General features: G+C 62.3%; 2 protein-coding genes across 3 annotated transcripts; both read right to left on the bottom strand.

The window, feature by feature from the left end:
- Window positions 1-96: 96 nt before the first annotated feature.
- Window positions 97-5,665, bottom strand: LOC139176272 (uncharacterized). Its single transcript, XM_070767669.1, has 6 exons — window positions 5,447-5,665; window positions 4,584-4,785; window positions 1,789-1,853; window positions 1,043-1,165; window positions 848-927; window positions 97-525 (listed from the first exon to the last, which is right to left on the bottom strand). Exons 2-6 carry the CDS (start codon window positions 4,684-4,686, stop codon window positions 183-185), a joined length of 714 nt encoding a protein of 237 aa, XP_070623770.1. The 5' UTR covers window positions 4,687-4,785; window positions 5,447-5,665; the 3' UTR covers window positions 97-182.
- Window positions 5,666-6,173: 508 nt separating this feature from the next.
- INAVA (innate immunity activator) lies at window positions 6,174-25,505 on the bottom strand. 2 transcript variants are annotated; one of them, XM_070768750.1, is made up of 10 exons: window positions 25,284-25,505; window positions 19,533-19,681; window positions 18,755-18,879; window positions 18,363-18,479; window positions 17,672-17,882; window positions 12,751-12,804; window positions 11,748-11,958; window positions 11,437-11,610; window positions 9,087-9,723; window positions 6,174-7,794 (listed from the first exon to the last, which is right to left on the bottom strand). In XM_070768750.1, exons 1-10 carry the CDS (start codon window positions 25,442-25,444, stop codon window positions 7,702-7,704), a joined length of 1,932 nt encoding a protein of 643 aa, XP_070624851.1. In that variant the 5' UTR covers window positions 25,445-25,505; the 3' UTR covers window positions 6,174-7,701. The 2 variants fall into 2 exon arrangements, with proteins under 2 accessions (XP_070624851.1, XP_070624852.1); XM_070768751.1 differs by lacking the exon at window positions 25,284-25,505 and adding an exon at window positions 21,833-22,031.

Raw genomic sequence — 25,505 nt, 5'->3', positions numbered from 1 at the left:
CGCCCTCCCATCTTCGAGCGCCAGCCCCGCTTGACCTCACTGAGCCCTGGACCAGCTCCAACTGTAGGCCAGACAGTACGAGTGGGCACCCGGCTGCTCTCTCCAAAAAATGCAGCCCCCGAGGGCCCCTCGCCACCAGAGGCTCATTCTCTGACATCTTCGATAAAGGAAACCTCTATCTTTCAAGCTGAAAATTCCCGGGAAGGTTTGACCAAGTCTATTGGCCAGTAATTCCCTAGAACCTGTGGGCTTATCCTCAGACTGTCTCCTCCTGAAACTGAGGCTCTCGTGAAACTAGAGAAACAGAGCGCTTGGGAGAGAAGGATGTGGGTGGTGTGGGAGCAGGAGCCAGCCCGAGGAGGCGCGAGGGGCCTGAGGATGGGCAGTGGCAGCACCTGGAGGTAGAGGCTGGCGCTTTCCTTGCGGTCCAGGCTGGGCATGATGAGCGGCAGAGGGATGATGCTGGAGATGCCGGCGGTGGCCAGGTCCAGCTTCTGGGACAGGTGGAGCGGCGGGTTCACCTGGCTGTGGGGGAGGGGGGGAGGGGCCACGGGGGGCTCTGGAGCACAGGTTAGTGTCCAGGGCCAGCGGGGGGGCACTCTGCTCTGTCCTCTTGCTGGGCCTTCACACACTTCCCTGCAGGGAAGGAGGTCCTGGCGTCTCTGGGAGCCTTCCCCACACTGATGCCCCAACAGCTTTCTAACAGTGAGAGTTGGGGGTACCCTACCACAGGAGGCTGGGAGGCGGGGTGGCTGTCATGGGCCCTGCCCCCGCAGCCCAGAACTCACGTCCCCAAGCCTTGCCATGCTCCCCAACCCCAACACCCCGGCCTTGGGGACCCAGGCACCTCAGGGCCACGACGCAGAGCATGGCTTGCTGCCGCACAGTGCTGACCAGGGCCTCTGTGGACTCTTCGAGAATTAATTTCTAGAAGGGAGGAAGAAAGGAGAATTCCCCTCAGAGAGGGACCCCCGCCCCGCGGCTGGGTTTGTCATTCTTGTCCCTGGAGGACCGATGCCCAGAAAGAGAGGGCCTTGCTCACCGTGATTTTCTCGGCCAAGACAGTTTTCGGAAAGAAATCGTCCATGTTGCCATTTGCCTGGGCGTGGACAGCACCACTCAAGGTGTCCACTGCACTCAGGAACTTCAGCTTGTCCATTTCGAGCTAGGACGGAGGGACACACAAGCCCTGCCCACAGCCCGGCCTCTGCCTGCAGCCCACCCACCTCCCTCTGCAGAGCCCCCGCGTCCCCTGCCCAGACCCTGCCCCTCTCAGGGCCCAGAACTCTGACCACAGAAGCATTTCCTACACATGCCCCGTGCCCAGCACTGGCCACCAGTGTCCTGACGCCTCTGTAGCTCTCCAGGGACCAAGCTGGCGGGGGGGCAGGGCTTGGGGGCCCCAAAGGCAGGGTTTTTTTCACTTCTGTGGCTGGCCTGGCCACCTAACAGGCCAGGTCAGGCAGCTTCTAAGCCAGGGCTGGCATTCAGACTGAAAGAAGCCTGCATGTGTGTGCTCAGTCATGTCTGACTCTTTACGACCCTGTGGACTGTATGCAGCCTGCCAGGCGCCTCTGTCCATGGGGATTCCCCAGGCAAGAATACTGGAGCGGGTAGCCATTTCCTTCTCCAGGGGATCTTCCCAACCCAAGGAATTGACCCCAGGCTCCTGGGTCTCCTGCATTGGCAGGTGGGTTCTTTACCACTGGTGCCACCTGGGAAGCCCGAGCCCTCGTTTTTACCTACTTTTCTCCTCAGTTCTCAGAAAGCTCCAGGGAACTGCCTTACCAGCTGCCCTTGTTCTAGAAATTCCTGGATGCACTCATAGGCTTCTCTTTCTGACTGGCGCAGTCCTGCAGGGGATGTAATTGGGAGGAATCTGGCTGATTCTCTGTGTGGAACAGGAAAGCAGAACCCCCCACCCTCCACCCTCTTTCAAGAGGGCTCAGAAGCTGTAGGGGTCCCAGGTGACTGCCCCAGCTCCAAGAAGCAGCTTCTCCAGGCCTGGGGCCAAAGGTAGGCCACAGAAGCCTCTGTGGAAAGGGAACTGTGTGGGGGACTGTCAAGAGACTTTCTGCATCAAGCACGGCCAGGAGAGGCAGGAGATGGAGAGTCCTCTAAGTCACCCCGGGAGCCCCAGGTGCTGGCGCTGTTCTGGGTAGGCTCTGAGACCCTTGAATGGGAGTGAACTTGAAACCCAAAATGGGCCTATGCATCTCCCTGGACGACTGAGCTGGTGCAGCCCTGTGGAGCTGGCACCCAGGTGTAGACAGAGGCTGGGGGTGAGGCTAAGAATAGCGCCTGTCCACCCAGGGTGTCGGGAGCAGGTGAAGCAAGAGGATGAAGGGGTGGCATCCCTGGTCACCAGGCCTGAGGTCTGGCCCTTCCTCACTGCCCTACGTGGATTGCCCTGGGGGCGGGGCGGGGTCAGAGTTGGAGCACTGCAGCTGAAGTTCAAATGCCTGAGTTCCAGGCCAGCTCTTCCGCTTAGTGAGCCCCACGACCTTTCCAAGTTAAAGTCTCTCAGCTCTGGTTTCCTTGTCTATACAATAGGGAGGATGACTGTCCCTATTATTATTGTGAGAATTAAATGAATGAATGCATGATAATGATAAATAACAAATGATGATAGTAATAAATAATTAATGCTTGATAATAATGCAAGAAGAAGACTCTTGAGAGTCCTTTGGACAGCAAGGAGAGCAAACCAGTCCATCCTAAAGGAAATCAACACTGAGTGTTCATTGGAAGGACTGATACTGAAGTGAGAGCTCCAATACTTTGGCCACCTGATGCAAAGAGCTGATCCACTGGAAAAGACCCTGATGCTGAGAAAAACTGAAGGCAAGAGGAGAAGGGGACGACGGAGGATGAGCTGGTTGGATGGCATCACCGACTCAATGGACATGAGTTTGAACAAGTTCTGGGAGGTGGTGAGGGACAGGGAGGCCTGGCGTGCTGCAGTCCATGGGGCCGAAAAGAGGTGGATAGGACTGAGCGACTGAACAACAACAACGATACATGAAGGCATAATCTTGAGCAAATTAAATTCTCCTTCAACATGGGACCGGTAATCACAGGGTCTATCACCGTTATGAGGTTTAAATTAATTCATTCATGTAAAAAATGTGGAATGACCCCTGGCCCAGGGCAGGAAATTAGTAAGTCCCTTCTTCTGCCCACGTTTACTGAGCACTTTCTATGGGAAAGGTGCATTATAGGCAGAGATGACAGACAGAGCACACAAACAAACAGGTCCCCGCACGGGACACTGCCACGTGTAGCTCTAATGGAATCATCTCTGGGTCTGCTTGTACAGATGTGTGTATGTATGTACATACACACACACACACACACACACACACACGTGTATATATACATTCTCAGGAGGTCAGAGAAAGCCTGAGTGGCCTTCACGACCATGGGGAACTAGCCCGACAGATACCTGGGGAAAGACCTTTCTAGGCCAAAAGAGCAGTGGATGCAAAGGCGCTGGGGCAGGACCACGCCTAGCGTGCAGCTGGGACTGACCAGGGGCCCAGAGCCTGGACTGGGACTGCAGGGGGAGTGGCCAGTAGGAAGGCAGAGCGGTCAGGAGCCAGGTCAGGAGGGCCTTCTGAAGCTGCTGCAAGGACAGTTGTGTGGATTCTGGCTTTTGTTCTGCGTAGGACAGCCCTAGGTAGGTTTCAGTTAAGACAGAATTACTCTGGTTGTTGGGTTGAGACTAGAGAGATGCAGGGTGGTGGTAGGGGCGGGTACAGGTGGCCAGGTCACATGGTAATAATCCAGGGTAGAGGAGACGGGGGCTGGACCCAGGATGGTAGGAGTGAGTGGTCAGATTCTGTATCTGTGTTGAAGGCAGGCCCCGGAGGGAGAGTGGTACGCTGGGTGTGAGTGAGACAAGGGCAAGTGCAGACAGACTTGGGGCCTGAGGACCTGTGCAAGCGAGGTGGGGCAGGTCTGGGGCTGGCAGCGCGGCTGGGATGTGCTGGATCTGAGATGCGTGTGTGTGTGTGTGTGTGTTAGTTGCTCAATTGTGTCCGACTCTTTGTGACCCCATGGACTGTAGCTCACCAGGCTCCTCCATCCACGGGATTCTCCGGGCAGGAATAGTGAACTGGGTTGCCATTCCATTCTCAAGAGGATCTTCCCAACCCAGGGATCAAACTCCAGTCTCCTGCATTGCAGGCAGATTCTTTACTGTCTGAGCCACCAGGGAGACCCTTGAGATGCTGACTAGGCACCAAACAGGGGATGTTGCTGTGGCTGGATTGAAGAGTCTGGAGGTCAGGGCTGGGGTCGGGGACTTGCTGACACACAGGTGGTCTAGAGGTCTGCCTTGGCTCTCCCGAACAGTGGAGAGCCCCAGGCAACATCCTGGTCCCCATCCAGCTCCAGGCCCCTCGGGGAGGTAGGTCTGAAAAGGGACTGGCGTGCAGAGACCAGAGCTCTGACCGACCAGGCAGCCAGGAGTGGGCAGACTCAAGTCCATCCATGAGTGCCCAGCGAGGGCTGGGCCATCCAGTACCATCCCATCTGAGGCATCGGGAGCCGAGACTCGGCCGGGTCCCAGAGTAACTCACCCGCCAAGTGAGGGCTCCCAGAGACGCGGTCAGGCAGTCCCGAAAAAGTGATTTTGTTTAATTTTTGACGATGGTCGGGATGACGGTCAGGAGGGGAGTCCATTGGCACGCCTAGGCAGCAGCCAAGTCAGGCTTCCAGAAAGGACAGGCAACTGGCTGAGCGGTGCCAGCTTGGGTCCACCCGGGCCTCCTTCACCCGGCCCTGGGAAGATGGGGACCGTCTGAAGGGCCCTGCCTCCCACCCCCCGCCCCAGAGCTGCTTACAAGTCTTCATTCAGGACTCTCCCTGAGTGGGGACGTTTCATTTGGAGGCGGCCTCCGGGCCCTCTGCCTCCGGGAGGCCGCACTGCTGAAATCCCCGAAGCCCCCGACCCCTGGCCCGATTCACAGTCCGTGTCTGCCCTGAGGCTGGGGGGCTGAGTGCCCCCAGAGGTCTGTCCAGGTCTTGCCCGTGGATCAGGAGGAAACCGCCGCCTGCCCTAGAGGCTCGGTCCCCCAGCCGGGGCGCCCCCTGCCTCCGTCCCAGGGGAGACCCGGAGGCCCATGTCCTCCCGCGTCCTGTCCTGCCCGCTGTACTCCGGCGCTCCCTCTGCCGGGGGGCACCGACCTCGGCCCGCATGCTGGGGTTCCGGACACCGGTCACGGTTTCCCCGGGCCTCCCTCTTCACAGCACCCACAGCGTGTGACTCAGCCCGGCGGAAGGGGGCCAGGTCTGAGGTCGGGGGTCCAGAGAGCCGGCCGCGTCCCCTCGGAGCCTGCCCCTGCGTGGGGCGCCTCAGGCCCTGAAGCCCAGCCCCTCGGGCCCGGGGCACCTGCCTGGCCTGCCCCGGGGGTGCTGTGAGGGCGGCGGAGGGAGCCCTCACCTAACGCAGCGCCTCAGCTCTGGGCCCACCCGGTCCTGGGATTGTGCCTCCAGAGGGCGCCGCGCCGGCTCCAGAGCGGCCCCTGCAGGGCGGGTGTGGACCTGGCTCCCTTCGCCCCGCGGGTCTTGGACCCGGGACCGCCCACTTCCGGCTTTGGAGACGAGGCGCTGGGGCTGTTACGCACAAGAGCCTCAACTCGGGGCGGTGGAGGAGCCCATCGCTGAGCCACGCCCATTGCGGGGCCCCGCCCACCAGCGAGCACCGCCCATCGCCGAGCCACGCCCACTACTGAGCACCACCCACCATCGAACCACCCCCATCGCCGAGCCACGCCTATCGCTGAGCACCGCCCATCACTGAATCCCACCCATTACCAAGCCACGCCTACCACTGAACACCCCCCACCACCGAGCCACGCCCATCGTTGAGCTCAGCCACCACTGAGCAGCGCCCATCACTGAACCACGCCCACGGCCGGACCACGCCCATCACCGCCTTGGGACTCCCAGGGGCTGCTGCGGCCCCATCCTTCCCATGAAGCACCCTCAGAGCCCAGTTCCTTGGGCCCTGGTGGGGCGGCGGGGTGGGGGACGACCCAGGAGCTTTGACTCCTCCTCCCATCCTGCCCAGGACACTTCCCACCAACCTGCTCCCTAGGGCCCTGGCCAGACCACCCTGGGCAGACCATCAGCTGGAAACTCGGTGCATAAGAACCTTCCTCACCAGCTCGGCCTCACAAACCACAGAGTTTATTGGAGTATTTGGCACAGAAACCCCACATCTCCAGCCACACAGCCGAGAACACAGCCACTTCTCAGGTGCACCGGGCGTCACACAGGAGCAATAAGTTAACATGCGGGGCGCACACGTATGTGGGGTGCTAACCCAAGGAGCGCTGTGCTCCACGAGGACCGGGGGATGGGTGGCTGTGCCCAGGTGGCCCCAGACTGGGAAGCTGCAGGCCAGGAAGGGCAGGGATGCGGGCTTCCCCGCAGGCCCCCTAACTCCTCCTGACCCCTCAGCCAGGTGGCCCAGGCAGTGGGAGAAGTGGGTCTCATCCGGGTCAGGATGTTCCCGGGTCCTCAAGCAGTCTCCCCAGCTTCCACCCTGCAGACGGAGGACGCCGCGTGGGCAAAGTCAGCCTAGTGTGCCCTGCCCCTCCCAGCCTTGACTCAGCGTCTCTCTCCTGCGAGCAGGGTGCTCCATTTGGGGGTCTGACCAGGCAGAAGAGGCCCTACTAGGACAAGAGCCCGGGACCACAGATCAGCTTGGCACGGCCAGCCCTCAAGTCTCAGTGCTAGGACAATTCAGTAACACCTGCAGGGCGAGTGTCCCATGTCTGTAAAGCAAGGACTTGCCCTCCTTCAAGGAGATCTGGTCTCAGGACAGAGGTACACGGGTGGGGAGAAGCAGTGACACTCCCACCCCCGGGGTAACGCCACAAGGGGCATTTTTCTAAAAGCACGTGTGCATTGTTGGTTCTTGGGACAACGACAAAAAGACGTCAGCAGGTGGGGGCCTGCCACTCCTCATGGGGCCCAGAGGTGGTCAGCCCCTACCTGGGCCTCCTGACGCTCCGAACCAGAGAGGCCTCCTCGGACCCGAGGCTCCTGGGCCTGGTTCGGTGCTGGGGGCTGCAGGACGCAGGTGTACAGTGACCAGGGCCCCGCAGGGTCAGGAAAAGAGCAGGGCCCACGAAGACAAGACTCCACCGGGACACACTGACCTTTAACCCAGCCCTTGGTGCGTGCATCACAGAGCACAATAGGGAGGGCAGGACGCGCCCAGCCTGGCACCATTACGAGGATGCGCCCAGCCCGGTACGATTATGCCCGGGCGCTGGGAATGGGGACAGGGAGACCACCCCCAGCGGTAGTGGGGGAGGAGGCCCCAGGGTCGTTCTCCAGAGCGCTGGGGGAACTTGCCGTGGCCCTCTCTGCTCCAGGCATCCCCTGCCACCCATCTGGCACATGGAGAGATACCACCAGTCAGAGGCAAGGCCTCGCATCCAGTAGGCCAGTCTCTGGGAAATAAAGCATCCTATCACAGGGATCGTGCGGACAAACCACAAACATAAATCCTTAGGCCAGGGCTTTTGAACAAAAACTGATTAAAAAAAAAGTCTCAGCTCCAGGTCATCGACCTGCGATGGGGGAAGGGAGCTGAAGAGGGCGTTGAGAGGGGGTGGCTGCAGCCCCAGCCCTGCTGGGAACCAGTTCCTTCCAGCAGCCAGCCGGGGTGTCTGCAGCCCGGGGTTACACCTGGCTCATGATCTCGCCATTCTCAGGTACAAAAACTTGCACGGGGGCCCCCTCAGGCGATCTCCGGAGCACGCACACCGTGGGCACCTGCCAGGCCAGGAGGAAAGGAAAGGCGTGTGAGCTAACCAGGTAGAGGTGTCGGGACAGCACGCCCAGCCACCCCACCCTTGTCCCTGAAGGCTGCTGACCGGCGGCAGCACCGGCCCAGCCACCCAGCCCCTGCCTCCCCAGAGGCTCTCTGGGCCCAGAGATGGCCCTATGCATTTCCGCCCCAGTTCTTTTCGGGGTGTGACGGGCACCTCGACCTTTGCTCTGCCCGCCTCTCCTGGGCTCAGTTCTCATCACCCTCCCATCTGGCACATGGGGCTGGGCTGGGCCTGAGCCAAGGACAGGTCCCAGCTCGTGGGAAGGGGAAGGCGCTTCGGTGGAGGGTGCGGCTGGGACGGGAGCCAGGGTGCTGCCAGGCCCGGGAGGCCAGCTGCAGCCCAGAGAGCTGGGGGCGGGGAGGGAGGAGCGGTGGGGCCTGCCAGAGCCTCGGGTCTCAGGAAGCGGCCTGTTGGGACTTCAGGAGCATGGCCGTTGCAGAGCCCTCGGTACCGGGGCAAGAGCAAAGGCAGGCTCCTGCCTGGTGCCCTTGTTCTGTAGGAAGAAATTGGGCACAGAAACCAGGGCGGCCACCCTATCTCATGTTGGGGTGCTCCACCTACAAGCTGCCCACCAACCCGGTCCCTGGTCCCGGCTGACAGGAACCCCTCTCAGCCCGGGCTTACCACACAGGGCTCTGCCATTTCACGCGCAGCACTGCCCCTAGCGGACGGGTCCTTTACTGCTCCCGCTTTACAGAAGGGGTGACATGATGGGAGTGCGACTCACCAGCCCCAACCCGACTGCTAAGGGGCGAGGCTGACCTGTACCAGGGCCTGGGCACTTAACCGCAGGTCAGCCTGCTTCTCAGCTGGGTGATGGAAGGGGAGTGGGGGTGGGGAGGAGCTGACCGGTGGCCACAGGTTCGCCTCCTGCAAACCCTTTCCAGACTCTTTGTCCTGGGACCTCAAGTCAGGAAATCTGAGGGTGATGGGATTGGATTTCGGATTACGAATAGAGGCCTGTCTGGGAGATCCTCGGTGGAGCCATTAGGGGGAGATGTTTTAGGTGTCCGGGGGGGTAACCTCCACCGGCGTACGTGGGCACGCGCTCTTGAGCAGGCAAACTTTGGAGGCCCCCATGGGAGTCTTCCCAAGGGCTTCCCAGAGCCGTAAGGAAACGTCCGGGGCTGTTCTTCCTAGCCGAGGGCTGCCAGGCCCCCGGACTGCCGGCTCTGGGCTTTGCGCTGGGCCAGCAGGGACCCAGGACGCGGAGAGCCGGGCCAGGGCGCGTACCTGTCCGCGCGGGGCGGGCGCCCGCACAAAGCTGTCGGCGCCCGGCGGCAGGCTGCGCACGCGGAACGCCCCCTGGCGGTCCAGCGAGTGGGGGCGCGCGCTCCGGAGCCGGGCCCGCTCGTGCCACGACTTGAGCTCCTCGGACACGGCAGCCTTGCTGAGCCCGCGGCCCGCGGGGTGGTCGCGCAGCGAGGGCGTCCGGGCCACGCGGCCGTGGGCGGGCGGCGGGCGCTGCCAGCGCGCGGGGGCCGCGTCCTCGCCGCGGCCCGGGCCCCACTCGGCCCACTGGGCAGGCGGCGGGGGGCCCTCGGCCAGCACCACGTAGCGCGTGGCCCGCAGGCAGGCGGGGGGCGGCCGGGGCCGGGGCGCGGCGGGGCCGCGGGGCGGGCGGGACGGCGCGGGCGGGGAGAGGGGCCGCAGGAAGGAGATGTCGGGGCTGCTGCTGCCGGGCGGCGTGGGGTGCGACAGGCTGGACGCTTCGGAGCCGCTGTCCTCGGAGCATGAGCGGCAGGCGCGCGGCGCGGGTGCGGGGCGGGCACAGCAGGGCTCCGGCGCCGTCACCGTGTAGTAAGTGGGGCGGCGCCGCGGGAGGGCGCTGCGACCCCGGCCGTCGGGGCCCGCGCGGAAGGGGTCGCTCCTGCGGGGAGAAAGAGGGGCACTGAGCCAGCCGTGCCTCAGGGGATCTAGGGACCGAGGCATCGCCCGGCCCACCTAGCGTCCTACACGCCCCTCCTGCACCCTACCCGCTCCTGCTACATTGCAGGGCCAGCCCGGGTTGGGGCCGAGGTAGGCCACAGCTGCCTCCTGGTCTCTGCCATCAGGGGCAAGCGGTCCGGTGGCATTTCGTCCACACAATCTGTCTGGGTGGACACTGGCAAACATCCGAGATGAAGGCCTGAAACTGGCCTGTGGCACTGAGGGACAAGCTCGTCAAGGGCGGAGAGCCCAGGGCTGAGGCCAAGGGAGAAACCACTGCGGGACACCTGGGGCCTGGACTTCAGCCCCCAGACTGGGAGACAGTGGCTTCTGTCCCGGCGAAGGGCTCTGTATGGCGGCCCCAGACAGCTGGGACAGCCGCCCTCTCCAGGACACTAGCCCAGGAGAGCCAGCCGGTCAGGAATCCACTCTCCCCCTGCCAGCCTCTCAGGAGCGAGCAGGCCTGCCCATCCAGAGGGGATGCCTTTCACCGATCTGCACACAGGCCGTGTGTTAAAGGCCCGGGTATGTACACTGGACCATGCACTGCTGGACTTCAGTGCCGCCCATGGGCAGCTAACCTGACACGAGAACCCAGCCAGGTCCTGAGGCTGCCCTGGACCCCTGGGAGGGCGTGGCCAACACTGCCCATCATCCCTGGCTCACTGATCAAGCAGTGGTCACTGAAACCAGCCCCAGAGGGCAGAGGACTCAGAAAGGAGGGCACAGTGGGTGCTCATCGTTCATGGGTTCTGTATCTGTGAATTCACCTGATGCTCGAATGGATTTGCAACTTCCAAATCAACACTCCCAGACTCTCTGGTCACGTGTGGACACACACAGGGTGGTGAAGATTCTGAGCTGCCCAACAGGCTCTCCAGGCTGAGACCTCAGCTCTTACCCTGCACACAAAGGCCCTTTCCACAGTCTATGACACAGAAAGTGTCATGCTTTCGTGTTTTTATGCCTCTGTAGGTGATTTCACTGATTAAGACGGCCCTGAAGCTGGTGCTGCAGGGCTGCCTGGTGTCCGGAGCACAAGGAAGCCAGGGCGTGATTTACGGAGAAAATATGGGTTAGATGAGCTCCGTGCAGGTGTGCATTCTCAGGCTGCTGGCCCTGAGAGTTCAGTGAGTCAGTGGTATATATTAGATAAGGTGTCTTTCAACAGAAACTCCATAAAACAAGTTTACGTGTCGATCCGTTGACAGGCCAGCAGCTGTGACCCTGTGTGTCCCAGGGAGCAGTGGTTTGTGGTGACATCACAGGACATAACTACCCAAGTAGTGAGAGTCAACGGACATCAACTGAAAACGTGAACTGTCCGTTGCCAGGGACAATCCCAAAACAATCACAGCCCACCGCAGGAGTCCCTACCAAGACACTATCCTCCCCCAACAAGACAGTCTTCTGGATGGGGAGAAAGGTCATGCAAAGAGAGAACACCGGAGCCTCTGGAAGAAAACAAGTTGCTTCATAAGTGACTCGCCCTTAGCTTTGCCTGCTGGGGCGCAGCCTCTGCTGAGAGGTGCTTGAGAAAGAGTCTCCAGGAGAAGCCACTGCACAAGCCCCGTGTCGCCCACAGGTGTCCCACAGCCCTGGGAGCCGCCGCCCTCTAGATTCTCCCTGGATATCTGGGGGGCCTGGCTCTTACCTCAGGGGCTGCGAATGGCCCCTCCTGCCCTGCATGTCAGGGGTGGCCGGGGCACTGGTACGGCCCTGCCGCTGCCCAGGAACACTGCGGATGGGGACCACGCAGTAGGAGGCGGGCTCCAGCAGCCAGAGGCTGGAGGTGCTCGGCCCATCCTGTGGGGTGCTGGCCGGGCTGCTGGAGGTGGAGGGATTGGAGACGGGTCAGCAGCGGGAATGCCTCCACCCAGGAGTGCCAGCCCGCAGCATCACACGGTGGGAAGCCCCCTCCCCCAGGGCCCACCCGCCTCCAGCCCTCCTTTCCTCTCGCCTGACCTGGACTCGCTTCCAGCCTCGGAAGACTTCCTGGGCTTCTCATAGGGGTGGTCCAGACTCGTCTCCTTCCAGGGGCTGTTCTGGATGGGGGCCCGCTCCAGGCCCCCCATCGCGGGGCCTGCTGGCTGCAGCCCCTCGAGGCTCTGGGGCGGGAGAGGCCTGGCGGGTGGATCTGGGGCCTCCAGGGGCGGTTTTGGCACTTGCGGTGCCTCTGCAGGTAAAAGAAACCAGTGAGAGGAGCGGCGGGGGAACCGGCCCGACTAGAACCTCCACAGCCTGCTCCCTGCTCTCCCTCCCGTGGCTGTTTGTCCAGCTATGCCAGGCCAGGGCTCTGGGCCCAGATGCTCCAAAACACTTTCTTCTCCTTTGGGACTCACTCCCTGACGGCGCCACGTTACACCTGCCTCCTCCAGGAAGCCCCCCCCAGATTGACTCTCCTGGCCCGCAGGACTCCACCTTCTATCCTTTGCTCCTGGTGTCATGTCTGCAGCTGACCTCCCGTTTCCCTGTTTTTATTGCCACATTGCGCCCATGTGTGTGTCTTCTTGACCGGCCTGGGCCCTCCCCTGGGCAGGACCGTACCACCCTCTTGGTCCACCTGGACCCCCTCCCCTAGCATCATTAGGGTTTGTAGGCAGGGTGCTCAGCGTATGAACTTGTGGTTATTCCCTCGGTTCTGCCCTGTTTTCACAAAGGGCAGCAGCTGTGGCGGACAGCTGAGGCTGCGAATGGCACGCATTGAAGTAAAGGTTGAGTCTCAGGCCACAGCAGGGGCCCGGCGCCCAACGCTCTGCGGGACTTACCTTCCTGCCGGGGTGACTGAGCGCCTGCACCAGTGATGAGCCGGCTGTCCTCGAGGCCAGCAGGTGCACGTGGGATTCAGCGACCCCATGGAGCAGACTCTGGGCCTGCCCTGCGCCCCTCACCCCTCAGCTCACTAAGGGAACTCTCCAGTAAACTCACGCAGGAGCCCAGCTGACAAGAGTCCCGAAGCCCCTCTCACCTTCCTCCCGGGGCAGCCCGTCCGACAGGGAGCTGTCATCCGAGGCGCTGAGCTCTGGGGAAGCAAAGGGGAGAGGAGCGGGTGAGGAACGCCCCCTGCACTGCTGGCGACCCGCCTGCCCCTCCTCTCCTGAGAGCACTCCTTATCAGGAAGCACCGACCGGCGCTCAGCACCAGGCTGGGTGCGACTTTATTACTGGGAAGGAGAAAAAAGTCAGAAGATTGGCGTGAGGAAACGGGAAATCTGCTTTTAATGCAGGCCTTGTACTAGCTGTGCAGCCTCAAAGAATCCTGTCAACGCTCTGGGCCTCCACTTCCCCAGGCCCCGTGCTGGCAGGCTTTCCAGGCTGGGGAGGGCGGAGGCAGAGAGGGTCATTCTAGACTCTACTGTAGAGACTTCACTAATTGGCTATAGACTTCTGCTACCACAAATACAATGCAACTCAAGGACCCCAAACCTGAGACCCACAGACGAGCAGTGTGAGTGGGAATTGGGCCTGCGGGGTCCTGGGACAATTCAAGGGCGGTCTGGCTGGCTGAATTGGGGAGGTCCGTCACTGATGACAGGGCAGCCTCCGGAACTCACAGGGGGAGCACTTCAGTATGGGCACAGTCCGGGGACCCGGGAGTCAGAGGACGTGAATTTGCCGCTGCCCCTGAACAAACTTCCCTGGTGGCTCGGATGGTAAGAACCCACCTGCCAAACAGGAAACTTGGGTTCAACCCCTGACGGGAAGATCTCCTGGAGAAGGGCATGGCAACCCACTCCAGGATTCTTGCCTGGAGGATCCCATGGACAGAGGAGCCTCGTGGGCTACAGCGCATGGGACCGCAAAGAGGCAGACACGACTAAGAGACTAACACTTTCAGTCTGAGCAAACTGAAACTTCAGACCCTGGGTCTGTACCTAACACGACAAAGAAGTAGCTCACAAAGCATTTTCAACCACGTTCGAGAACGAGGATGAGGGCAAATTCGCAACGGCTAATATTTCTCTTGGGCTCTACTTGGTGCTTAGTACCCTGTGAGGTTACATCTCCATCTCCGTGTAACAGCTGAGGCCACAGAGGCATGGATGAGCTGATAAAATAGCTCAGGTCAGTCTGGCATTAGGTGGCTGAGTCAGATTCACACCCAGACAGTCTGACCAGTCTGGCTCATCACCACTTACGGGCTCTGCTGTTAGCTAGCTTCTCGTGCAGAGGTCCTTACTCAGAAAACTTCAGGATTTAGTTTCCAGCCATCTGAAAATTCTAACAAGGATTGGCTGATGGCAGGCCTGTGGGACAAACTCAGGTAATTGGCTATTTTTATAAAGTTTCATTGAAACTCAGCTACGAGTTTCTTTACGTAACGTCTGGCTGCTTTCATGATATGAGGGCAGAGTTGAGTAGTGGTGACCGAGACAGTACAGCCCACGAGCCTAAAAGATCTACTCTTTGGACCACTACAGAAGTTTGTCAGTCTTTGCTCCTCAGTTTAAATGAAGTAGGGGGACGGGTGGTCCAGTGGTTAAGAATCCACTTTCCAATGCAGGGACACAGGTTTGAGCCCTGTTCAGGAAAGTAAGATTCCAGGCTGTGACTAGGGACAAGTTCATGTGCTGCAATGAAGACCCAAGGCAGCCAAATATATAGTGTTTTTTTTTAAAAAAGAAAAACGGTTACGGACATTATTCCACTAATATTCATTTAAAAAATGGACTGTAGCCCACCAGGCCCCTCTGTCCATGGGATTCTCCAGGCAAGAATACTGGAGTGGGTAGCCGTTCCCTTCTCCAGTGGATCTTCCCGACCCCCAGGGATGGAACCCAGGTCTCCGGCATTGCAGCTGGATTCTTTACCGTCTGAACCCCAAGGGAAGCCCAAATAAATAATAACTATTTTTTTTTAAAGAAAAAAACTGTTGTGGACATTATGTCATCAATATATCATTATTTTAAAAAATGCTTAAAAAAAATGAATGAGAACCTTCACACAGAGCAGTCTGTAAACCGTGCTGCTGGGCCAGCTCAGCTGACACCATTCTGTGCTTTAGGGTTCACCTGGGGAGACATCCTCTTCCTGAATCCTGCTTCCCAGCCTCTGATATTTTACAGAAACCCGAGGAGTCAAGTCACTTCTGTTTCACCAGTGTCAGCTGAGGACACTGTGGGACTGCTCCTGTCACAGGGGTGAGAGTCGTGTGTTTTGGGTTTGACTACGTGGTCTGGGAAGAAAGCCATCCCCCCAGCCGTCAGCCCAAATCCTTGTCATCAGAACCCCATGGACTGAGAGGAGCAGTGCACGGGTGGGGACCCCGAGGCCCCTGCCCGCCGCCTGATTACACGGGTGGGGACCCGGAGGCCCCTGCCCACCACCGGATTACACGGGTGGGGACACCTTCCCGCTGCTGGATTACACGGGTGGGAACCTGGAGGCCCCTGCCCGCCACCTGATTACACGGGTGGGGACCCCGAGGCCCCTGCCCACCACTGGATTACACGGGTGGGAACCTGGAGGCCCCTGCCCGCCGCCGGATTACACGGGTGGGGACACCTTCCCGCTGCTGGATTACACGGGTGGGAACCTGGAGGCCCCTGCCCGCCACCTGATTACACGGGTGGGGACCCCGAGGCCCCTGCCCACCACTGGATTACACGGGTGGGAACCTGGAGGCCCCTGCCCGCCGCCGGATTACACGGGTGGGGACACCTTCCCGCTGCTGGATTACACGGGTGGGAACCTGGAGGCCCCTGCCCGCCACCTGATTACACGGGTGGGGACCCCAAGGCCCCTGCCCACCACCGGATTACACGGGTGGGGACCCGGAGGCCCTGCTCAAGAAGGCTGCTCGCTGCCGTGGCCACACTGAGCCCCGGGCCCTGCAGCAGCAGCAGGACACCCCGGGAGGAGGGCACTCACCCCACTGAGCACCCTCCAAGCACCACCATCCAACCCACAGCCAACAGCTGCACGTGGCTATTTTAAATAAAGCGGAAATTTAGTCCCTCAGCCACACAGGCACAATCCAAGCGCCCTACAGCCCCACATGGGTCTGGAACGTTTCTGTCATCCGAGAAATTCTACTAGTGTTGCTAAAAGCGGGCGCTGTCCATCCAGAGGCGTCCCGAGCACCTGCTGCGTTAGATCAGCACTGGGGGCATTTCTCCCAGGCTCCCTGTGGGCAATGAGTCCCTCACGGGACCACTCCCCACCACCTGTGCAGGGCCAGCCAGTTCCTCTCACCTGGAACAGGTACAGTTGCAAATTGAATAATCAAGAGGGTGGGTGGATTTCTGTTAGTTTTTTGGTTAGTCTGTTTGCTTTTTTTTTTTCTCTTTAACTCAAAACACCTTTCAGCTACTAATTATCAACTCCTCTCTACTTCCTTGTTTCAGGGCGAGCCTGGCTGGGCAGAGGAGCCACAGGGCAGGAACTACTTGTCTCCAACCACCCACTCCTGGGCTCCCAAGAGAGGACGCTGGAACCCAGGACCTCGGCCTTGTCGGGACAGGACTGCGTGCAGAGAGCAGGCCTGTTTCTCTGATCAGGAGGGTGGACGCGCTGCTGCACTGGTCCCTTCCCCGTGGCTCTGTCTGCCCTGGACTGCATGCCTGCCTCCGTCTCCCAGGGGCCGGCTGGCCAAAGCCCCAGGCGTGTCCTGGCCTGCTCTGCACTCCCGACAAGAAGCGTCACTGTCACAAAGGTGGCAGCGGAGCAGCACCCCCACCGCCCCCGCCCCCACCGCAGGCCTGTGGTCAGGGCCCGGCACGGAGCAAGCCCGGAAGGCATACAGGAGGTGCGAACACACGGACCGGACGTGGCCACTCCCCACCAGCCCGGTGGGCCCTCGGGGCTCAGGTGCCGGTCAGCTGCTGCCTTCCAAGGAGAGGCCGCGTCCCGGGTGCGGTCGGGAAGGGAAGGGGCCGGGGGCCTCTCCCCTCAGCGCCGGTCTGCCCAGGGGTCGCTGTCCAGCCCTGCCGGCTCCCTGTCTCCTGGCTCTACCGGGTCAGCCGGCTCATGGAGGCCCCCCTCCTCGCTTGCCCCTATTCCTGGCTGTTGGGGGACCGGCGAGGTGTCTGGCCCACCTTTCCCCCCTGAATTAGAGGCGATGTGCGGTGGCAGGGACCCCTGAGACAGTGTGGAGACGACTGTCTGCCTGCCGCACCACCGTGGGGCCGCACAGGGACCAAGACTTCAGCCTCCAAGGGCGCCCCGGCAGGAAGCCCACCCTGAGGGGCGGGGGTGGGGGCTGGGGAGCCCGGTGAGGCCTGGAGTCCAGTTCCATGCAGAGCCACCGGCTCTCAGCAGGCCCGGGGCCCAGGAGAGGCCTGAGGGAGTGGCGCAGGGGATGGAACGGGAGGGAGGCCTCCAAGAACCAACCCGACGAGTGGGGCTCGGGTCAGGAGAAAGAGAGAGTCGGGCTGAGGGCCCAGAACCTTCCGCCAGGAGAGGCGCTGGGCTGGACCAGTTGCCGTCCAGGGACCGGCCTGAGGCTCAGTAACTAGAGAGCAGGGGGCCGCTCCCGACCCGGCGGGTCTAGATTCTGCAGGGCTTTGGGGATGGCGGGTGCGCGGGTGGAGCTGGACTTCCAGGAGAGCCGCGGGCCCTGAAGCGGCCCCCTGGGCAGACATGCTCAGAACGGGACCTCAGGAGCGCCCACAGAGGACAGCAGAGCCTCACGCCACCCACCCTGTGGGCTGGGGGCAGCAGGGCTGAACACGCCCTGGAGATAAGCGGACAGCCTGCGAGGCCCCTGTCCAGGCGGTGTATTTCAAGCAGGAAGCAGAAGGGAGGAGCCTGCTGTTTTCTAAGTGGGGCGGGGTCTCGGGGAGGGGGGTAGTCCTGGGGAAGGGGGTGGGGCCGGCTGAGGTCCATGGGGGCGGTGGAGGGGCGTGGCGGCCCCCGGGAGGGTGGTACCCCCCGGGGACTGGGGCTCACCTGGGCCGGGCGCCGGGCCGGGTGGGGGGCGCCCCTGCCGCTCCCCCAGGCAGCGCTGCAGCTGCCGCAGCTTCTCCTCCTCCAGGCGCACCGCGTGCTGGCGCTGCCGGCGCACCTGGCGGCCCAGGTTCCCCTCGCGGCACAGGCGCCGCGCTGCCTCAGCGATCTGCAGCTGCAGGGCCAGTTGGCGCTCCAGGCCGCTCAGTGGGTCCTGGGGGAGCACGCGATCAGCGACCCCGGGCAGCCCCCAACACCCGCCCTGGGACCCAACTGGCAGCCTCGGGCTGAGCCCCGCGGGGTGGGGGCCGGGGTGGACACGTTCCCATCCAACCGAAGGGCAGACGAGCCCAGAGGCTCTGCAACCCCTCACAGCACAGGGCGGGGCCGAGGACCCGATCCACCCCCACGGCCCTCCACCCGAGCTGAGAAAGAGGAAGACAGGCCGAGAGCCGAGCAACCCACCCGTCCAGGCGGCTGCCCTTCGGCCCTTGAGGGGACTGGCCCAGCGTCCTCCCTTGAGGCCCCGGCCCTTCCAGTTTCTGCCCAGGCAGGGCTTCCCCGAGGCCCCTGTGGGTGACGCGTGGGCGGGGCCCCTCGTCCACCGGGAGCCAAGCGCCCCAAGCGGTGGAGTGGTGGCCTGGGGACAGAGCCGTCCGCCTCGGGGACCCAGGACGGCGCCCGGCAGACTCACCTCCCTGTGCAGGGCCCACTCGTCCAGCTTATAAGCGGCTCCGATCCTGCGGCGGACCTTGGGGACCTTCTCCCCGGGTTTGAGGGGGAACTCCGCAGGCAGGATGCCCGTCAGCTCCTGCAGGGGGGAACGAGGTCGCGCCGGGCGGCTCTCACAGGCCGGGCCCTGGGCGGAGCACTGTCCAGCAGGCCTTCGGGCCCATGTCCGCCTGGCCCCAGCGACCCCTGCCACCTCCGCCCACCCCAGGTCCAGGGCTGTCCCTCCTGCTCCCCGGGGCCGGGCCTCCCCCCGGGCGCCTCCATCCACATGGCCCCCCCAGGGAGAGCTGTGGTGGGGGGGGAGGCATCCGTCCCCTGGCTCTTAGCCCCACCGAGCAGCCCTGCAGCCCTCACCGCCTCGCGCAGGCAGAGCCTCCTCAGCTCCTCCAGGCAGGCTTCCAGCCGCTCCTCCAGGGCCCGCTGCTGCTTCCGCACGGCGTGGGTCAGCTCCTTCGCGGGGGACACCGGGCTGTCGGGGCCTGCTGGGGACAGGGCCGTGTGCTCAGAACGGCCGGTCCTGGCTGCCTCCCCGCCAGCCCCAGCCCGGCCGGTGATGCACAGGCGGGCTCACAGTCTCACACCTGTCCAGACTGCGGGCCGGCTACCACGGTGCCCTGTTACAGCCGCAAACCGGCTTGTCTCCCGCCGCCCGACGGCCCAGGACCCCTCGGAGGACGGGCCGCCCTACCAGCCTTGTGCGGGCGGCGGTGGTCAGGGTTCACCCCTTCCCATCCCACCCTCCACCCACGGCCGCTGACTGCTTTCTCTGCTTCTTCTCCTCTCTCTCTCACACGCACGCACACACACCACCCACACCTCTTCTCTCTGGTCCTCTGTCCAAACCAGTCCCCACTGGGCCCACCAGCTTGCACGGACCAGAGCCTCAGCCCCTCACCCCAACCAGATAAGATTTTCCAGCTTCTGAGGGATGGTGGCGCCAAGGGAGAGCGCTGTAGATACTTGCCCAGACAGGACCCACGCTCCCGGCCAGACCCCCAGCAAGGAAAGCCCTCCAGCCCTCCCGGTGTCTGCCCTGCAACCCTCAGGGCCCAGAGCCCAGGACTCATGGATTCAGGGGATGGAGGAGTCGAGGGCTCAGGGACTTGGGGACTGGGGGGCCTGAGCCACTCACCTGACTGCAGGATGATGCCGCTGTCTGTGTCGCTGACCTCATCCTTGCTGTCCATGGTGGGCTTCTGGGAGGAGGGGGCGAGGAGGAGGAGGGGCCGACAACCTTCCCAGCCCAGGCCAGGACACAGAGGTGGCCTGGAGTTTCCCCAGCTTTTAAAAGAACAACAAAAAATGACAGAGGTAAAGCTCCGAGCTTCCAGACAGAGCGGATTAGTCCAATGCATGAGGGCGGGGCTGCGGAGTGGCGACCTGGCCTCTGGGGGAGGGAGTCTGGGGGTGGGGCGGCCTCAGTGCTGGGTCACCCGGCCCTGGGTGGACACTCAGCCCAGCCTAGACAGCCACTGCTGCCCCCCAGAGAAGCCTCGAAGCCCGGGGGGGCAACAGAAGGGCTGACCCCGGGGGACCGCGACACCAGGGAGGAAAAAACGGGGAGGGCAAATCTGGGAGGGGAGTGTCTGTGCCAGGAGGTGCCCCATGCCCACTGCCCCGTGGGGAGGATGCTGGCATGCGGCCAGGCCCGTGTGTGCGCCCACAGCCCAGGGCCCCTGCTCTGTCTGCACCAGGCAGCCCATCCGAAGGCAGGTGCCCAAAGCCTCCCACCAGCCCCGGGCTACCCACGACGCCTGGGAGACCCCTCGGAGGGGAGGAGACCAGGGCATCACGCCCCCAGCCAGGAGCGACATGCTGCGCGCACGTGTGTGTCTGTGTATCTCTGTGTGTGTGTGTCTGTGTATGGGTGTGTGTTCTATGTGTGTGTGTGTGTGTGTGGGTATGTGGATGTCTGTGTGTGTCTATGTGTCTGGGTATGTGAGTGTGTGTGTATATGTGTGTGTGTGTGTGAGCAGAGGGTGACCAGAGCAGAAGCTGCCGAAGCGCAGGCACAGGAAGGTGGTGGCCACCCTGCCTCCCTGGCCTGGGAGCGCACGTGCAGCTCAGGAGTGCTCCCAGGTGAGCGTCCGCCGGCACCAGCGACCACGCCACCCCTGCGGGCGGCCGCTGTCCCCGCCACTGTCCCCACCAGAGGGGATCCTGGCGATCCCCTCCCGCCAGGATCATCGGCTGCTGGCTGGAGAGGGGGTGGGGAGGCCGGGCGGGGCCCCGGCGGGCGGCCTGGAAGGAGAGCCAGCCACCTCCTCACTGAGTCAGCCATTGAGCAATAGTCCAAAAGTCCTTCCGAGTTTCTGTCTGGAGCTTATCCTGCCTCTCCTCAGGGCACGCCGCCGCGCGTGGGAGGTGGGCTGGTCAGCTGCAGGGAGGAGGTGGCCTCGGAGGCTGCGCCCAAGCAGGGCAGGTGTGGGGAGGGACCCTGCCTGGCAGACCGGGGAGCACACCGCTGCCTGCACACAGCCGTGCAGACCCACATCAGAGCACGGTCGGCAGAGTACCTTGGGCATCAGCTAAGCCTAGCCCTAAAACAATTTGTGCCTGCAGGTCGGAGTTCCGGTCCTCTACGGAGGCCTAGAGAATGCACAGCGGGATCATGTGGGCCCTCTGCAGAGATGCCGCGGAGAGGAACCGAGACCAGGGCACGCAGGGTGAGCTACCTCTGCCCGACCCGTCCTTCCCAGATGCTCCTTCCTCCTGGAGCTGGAGCCGGACAGAGGGCAGGCAGCTCCCCTGACCCCCTATCCCCCACGTCCAGCCTGAGCCTCCCCAGAGGCTGGGCTCGGCCCAGCCTGAGCGATGAAGCGAGGCCATCGGGGTGAGCACGCCTGCCTGGTCAGAGGAGGGAAGCCACCAATTAGTCACACTTATTAATTAATTACTAACCACTCAGGAGTCACCCTGGGAAGCAGTGACAACTCGGCCGGCTTCTCAGGCCCCTGTGCTGTTGCGGGGAGCGAGCAGGGATGCTGGGGACCGAGGGCCTGGGCTGGCCGGATACTCCCCTCAGGGCCCCGTCTCTCCGTCCAAGGTCAGGGGCAGGCACTCTGGGGCACCTCGGAGCCCAGGATTCAAGCCTGGGTCCTGCCGCTGCCGCTGGGATCTAGGGAGCTCTCCTCACCTCACCCGCCGGGGCCCCCGTCCTCACCAGTGAACACTGGACAGCACCCCAGCTGCTGGTCACTCCCTGCCCTGAATGTGAACCTCTGGGCCAGCACCAGGCTGAGACGGAAGCCTCAGCCGTGCAGCAGCCCCTCCGGAGGGGCCCCCCGGCTGCAGGGACCCTGCGTCGGGGCCTCATCTCAGCCCATGAGCACCCCTGCCCCCTGCGCCCCAGACACAAGCAGGGTCCACGGCCGGGCTCCTGGGCCGGCTGGCTCCTTGCCCCAAAGACCCATGCCAGCTACCTCGCCTCACCTGCGTCCAGGTTTCTGTCCAGGCGTCAGGGAAACGCCCCCTGGTCCTGGTCAGGGGGCTGAGGGGCCCAGCGTGTGGCCTCAGGGTGTGCCAGGCCGCCCCGCGCTCTGACCGGGGTGGCTCCGCGCGCTGACGGCCGACTGCGGGCCCTCCCTGGGGCCCGCCTGCGTCCCTCCCAGGCTGCCGGGCCAGGGGAGCCAGGTTACTTGTTCCGACTTGAGTCAGAGGGAGGAGCAGTGAGCAAGCCCTTCCCTGCACAAATCCTGCCGCCCAGGCAGCTCGGGCCTCTGCACTTCCGGGGGCAGCGGGGGATGGGACCTAGGACTCCCCGCAGGAACCCCAGGAGAAGGCAGCGGGCTCAGGCCTTCAGGGCCCTGCCCGCCCCCCAGGTTCCGAACGCGCGCCACGGCCACACGTGGGGAGCACCAGCGAGAAGCCTGCACGCTGACAAGACAGGTCCCTGCTCCCCCCACTGAAGTGGGGCCCAGGCCAAGCCAGGTTAGAAACCCCAGGTCGGTCCAAGCGGGGAGGCTCCGGGGTCCCCAAGGAGGCTAGGCTGTTCCCTCCTCTGACCCCAGACATCTCCCGCCAGGATCATCAAGGCCACACCCGCCCTCTTGTCACTGGCGTCCAGCCCCACAGGGCCTGCCCTGACCCACCGTCCTGTGCCTAGTCCACAGGAGGGCCACTGGGATCCTGGGCTCTAAGCCCACTCCCCAAACTCCGGGGGCCAGAGCCCAAAGTAGAACTTCATGAGCCCCCGGGTCCCCACCCCACGGACCCTCAGCCAACCCAGCACTGTTGGAATTCAGCCTGTTTCATCAGGGAAGCAGGGCCAAGGCAGCCAGTGGTCCATCCCCAGCAGGAAGAAGGCCTTCCCTGGTGGCTCAGCTGGTAAAGAATCCGCCTGCAAGGCAGGAGACCCTGGTTCCATTCCTAGGTCGGGAAGGTCCCCTGGAGAGATGAATGGCTGCCCACTCCAGTGTTCTGGCCTGGAGAATCCCATGGACTCAAACAGCCTAGCAGCTTACAGTCCACAGGGTTGCAAAGAGCCAGAACGACTGAGTGGCTAAGCACACAAGCACAGCACGGGAGGAAGAAACCAGACAAGTGCTGCCCATGCAAAGACCCCCCCAAGGCTGCCCCCACCACCTCCCTCCCTGCCATGGCCCTCGCCCCGGGTTGCCAGCACTACACACATTTCCAGATGGCTCCCCAGCACCCAGCCCCCAGCCTACCTCCCCCACCCCAGCCCCAAGACCACCTCCCCAGCCCCCAAACCCAAAGGCCACCTCCCTCCCCCAGCCCCCTGGGAAGGGACAACAGAGATGTCACCCCAAGCATCTCCCACGGAGCCGTGTCACGGACACAGGCATCCCCTACCGCTCTACACACCCCCAACGCCCCTCACGTTCCTGCACACACCCTCTTTCCAAAGTGTGAGCTAGCACCCTCCAGGCTGATCACCCCTGTCTTTCCCAGGCTGAGGCTGAGGGGCTCCAGCAGGGGGCAGCCCCCTGTGCTGGGGGGCCCACTCTGGGTCCCCAAAAGTGCTGGCAGCCCCCCAGCCCTGTCCCTCCCCATCCCCTCCAGCTTTGTCAGTCTTCCCACAACAGAGGAGACCCTGAGGCACACTCAGCCTCCACCTTGCCCATCCCCCAGCAAGGGGAGGTGATGGAAGCTTCTAGAATCAGCTTGTAGCATATTTTTTAATACATTAAGATGAAGAGAATCACTAAGAGAATCAATTATAATGAAATGCAGTTCTAAAAACGAGACAATATAGTAAACTATATATGTTTCTCTGTTAATATTAAACAGGATCCCATAGTCTGGCAATTCCGTACGACCACAGCACCCCAGGTTCCTAGACAGCTATCACATCGGCTCTGTGACCTGACGCCCTCTGGCATCTTTTAATGGCAAATCACAGCTACTGACAATGGCATCTTGTCTTCATAACTGAAGGCAATGTCAACTTTCAGTAAAGGCTGATGAAAAATAAACCTTTTCCCATCTGAGTACAAGACCCTCAGAATTCATTCTATCCACCGATGCTCCAGTGCCCATTTGTCGCTGTTCAGTGGGTCAGTCGTGTCTGACTCTTTGCGACCCCATGGACTGCAGCACACCAGGCCTCCCTGTCCTTCACCATCTCCCAGAGCTTGCTCAAACTCATGTCCATTGAGTCGGTGATGCTATCCAACCCTCTCATCCTCTGTCGTCCCCTTCTCCTCCTGCCTTCAATCTTTCCAACATCAGGGTCTTTTCCATGCCCATGAACCCAGTTAAGAAGCCTGTTCTTGGTTAATGCCCCATCTGAGTTCAGGAAGAGAAGGACGAGGATCAGTCCGTGTGCTGACCCTCAGGAAGCCTCAATGATCCTGTGCTCCCTCAAACTCACCTGCAGCATTTCCCAGCCCAGCAGGCTGTGAGGCTCGGAGTGGGATTGGCAACCCAGCTCTCCCAAGAACCCTGAGATGTGGATCTCCCTGGACTCCATGCCCTTAGATTCATGGTACCCAGGGGGAGGTGGGCATTCCAGAGGCCTGCTGGATGGCAGCGTTCTGCTTCCAGCCAGCACCCTGAGACCTACATGCCTGAGCATCATCACCAGGACCACCAGTCGCTGAGGAAGTGGGGTTTCCTAAAATACTTGGAATCTGATCTTTGAAAGGAGAAGCTGCATCTCTGTTGGCTTTTCCTAAGGAGAAGTCCTCAATCAGAGGACTCTCCCACCTCCTGCATCCATCCACTCTCCATTATGTTTTTAAAGTTCCTCCTGTAAGTTCCGTGTGACACACGAAGTTGGAAGTTAAAGCAAGGGGGTGTGACCACCTCCCATCCCCACCAGCACCCAGCAAACACCAGTCTCAGGGACTCTGAAAATTTCAACAGTCACCGAACTGGTGGTCAGCGGCTGTCTTCCCTTTCCAGCAGCGAAAAGAGAAAGGAGGGAGTCATCCCGGGACCCTCCAGGCCCAGGGGGTGGGAGACGGTTCCTTGAACTGTTTCCTTTCTCCTGTGCTCCCCTCCCGCTGGGAAAGGTGCTTGCCTGCAGCGAGCGACGGGGGAGTGGGGCAGGGACGGCGGACTCCACGACGGCCTGGAATGCGCCCTGGAATCAGACCTCTAGGCTCGCCTCCAAAAGCCCCTTTGTCCGGTCCACCCCGCTCCCCTCCCCCACCGCGCCCTCCGCGTCCCGGCGGCCCGAGGCTCGGCTCCTTTTGTCTGGCTTCCCGGAACCTGCCAGGGGGTCCGCAGGCGTGGGGAAGGTCGGAGGAGAAAGGTCGAGGAGACGGAAACGCGCCTTCACGGTAGGGATTCGGAATTCCCATCCCCCGGCGAATTCGCCCACTGCCCGCCGGGGCCCCCTCCGCCTCCGCGGAGGACCGGGGGGTGGGGGCTCGGCCGCCCCGGCCCCCGCGCCGCGCCCCGGCGCTGCCCTTACCTGTCCCATGGAGGTCCCGCGCCGCCCGCCTGCCCCCGCGCCCCCCGCGCGCGCCTCGCCGCCTGGGGACCTGCTCGTCCAGGCCGGCTCTCCTCCCCCCGCGACTCCTCCCGGCCTCCCCGCCCCGGAGGTATTTCATTTAACTTCGGCATTCGCAGCATCCCAAATGTTAAAGATCCCAAGACATCTGTCCCCTGGGGCGTACCAAGGCCCAGAGGAAGG

Source organism: Bos indicus, chromosome 16 (genome assembly GCF_029378745.1).
Source record: "Bos indicus isolate NIAB-ARS_2022 breed Sahiwal x Tharparkar chromosome 16, NIAB-ARS_B.indTharparkar_mat_pri_1.0, whole genome shotgun sequence".
Classification (NCBI taxonomy): domain Eukaryota; kingdom Metazoa; phylum Chordata; class Mammalia; order Artiodactyla; family Bovidae; genus Bos; species Bos indicus.
The sequence above is the reverse complement of the archived record's forward strand: the minus strand, read 5'-3'. Positions and strand labels throughout refer to the sequence as shown.

What these genes read in the sequence shown, in the direction of transcription:
- INAVA (XM_070768750.1), bottom strand. Translation starts at nt 25,444, where the DNA reads ATGCTGCGAATGCCGAAGTTAAATGAAATACCTCCGGGGCGGGGAGGC. An exon ending in GGCTCTGCCTGCGCGAGGCG is followed by an intron (nt 18,480 to 18,754) that starts GTGAGGGCTGCA and finishes TCCCCCCTGCAG; the next exon opens with GAGCTGACGGGCATCCTGCC. An exon ending in GGCCATTCGCAGCCCCTGAG is followed by an intron (nt 9,724 to 11,436) that starts GTAAGAGCCAGG and finishes TTCTCCCCGCAG; the next exon opens with GAGCGACCCCTTCCGCGCGG.
- LOC139176272 (XM_070767669.1), bottom strand. Translation starts at nt 4,686, where the DNA reads ATGGACTCCCCTCCTGACCGTCATCCCGACCATCGTCAAAAATTAAAC. An exon ending in TGGGAGCCCTCACTTGGCGG is followed by an intron (nt 1,854 to 4,583) that starts GTGAGTTACTCT and finishes CATCCCCTGCAG; the next exon opens with GACTGCGCCAGTCAGAAAGA. An exon ending in TTCTAGAACAAGGGCAGCTG is followed by an intron (nt 1,166 to 1,788) that starts GTAAGGCAGTTC and finishes CCTCCGTCCTAG; the next exon opens with CTCGAAATGGACAAGCTGAA.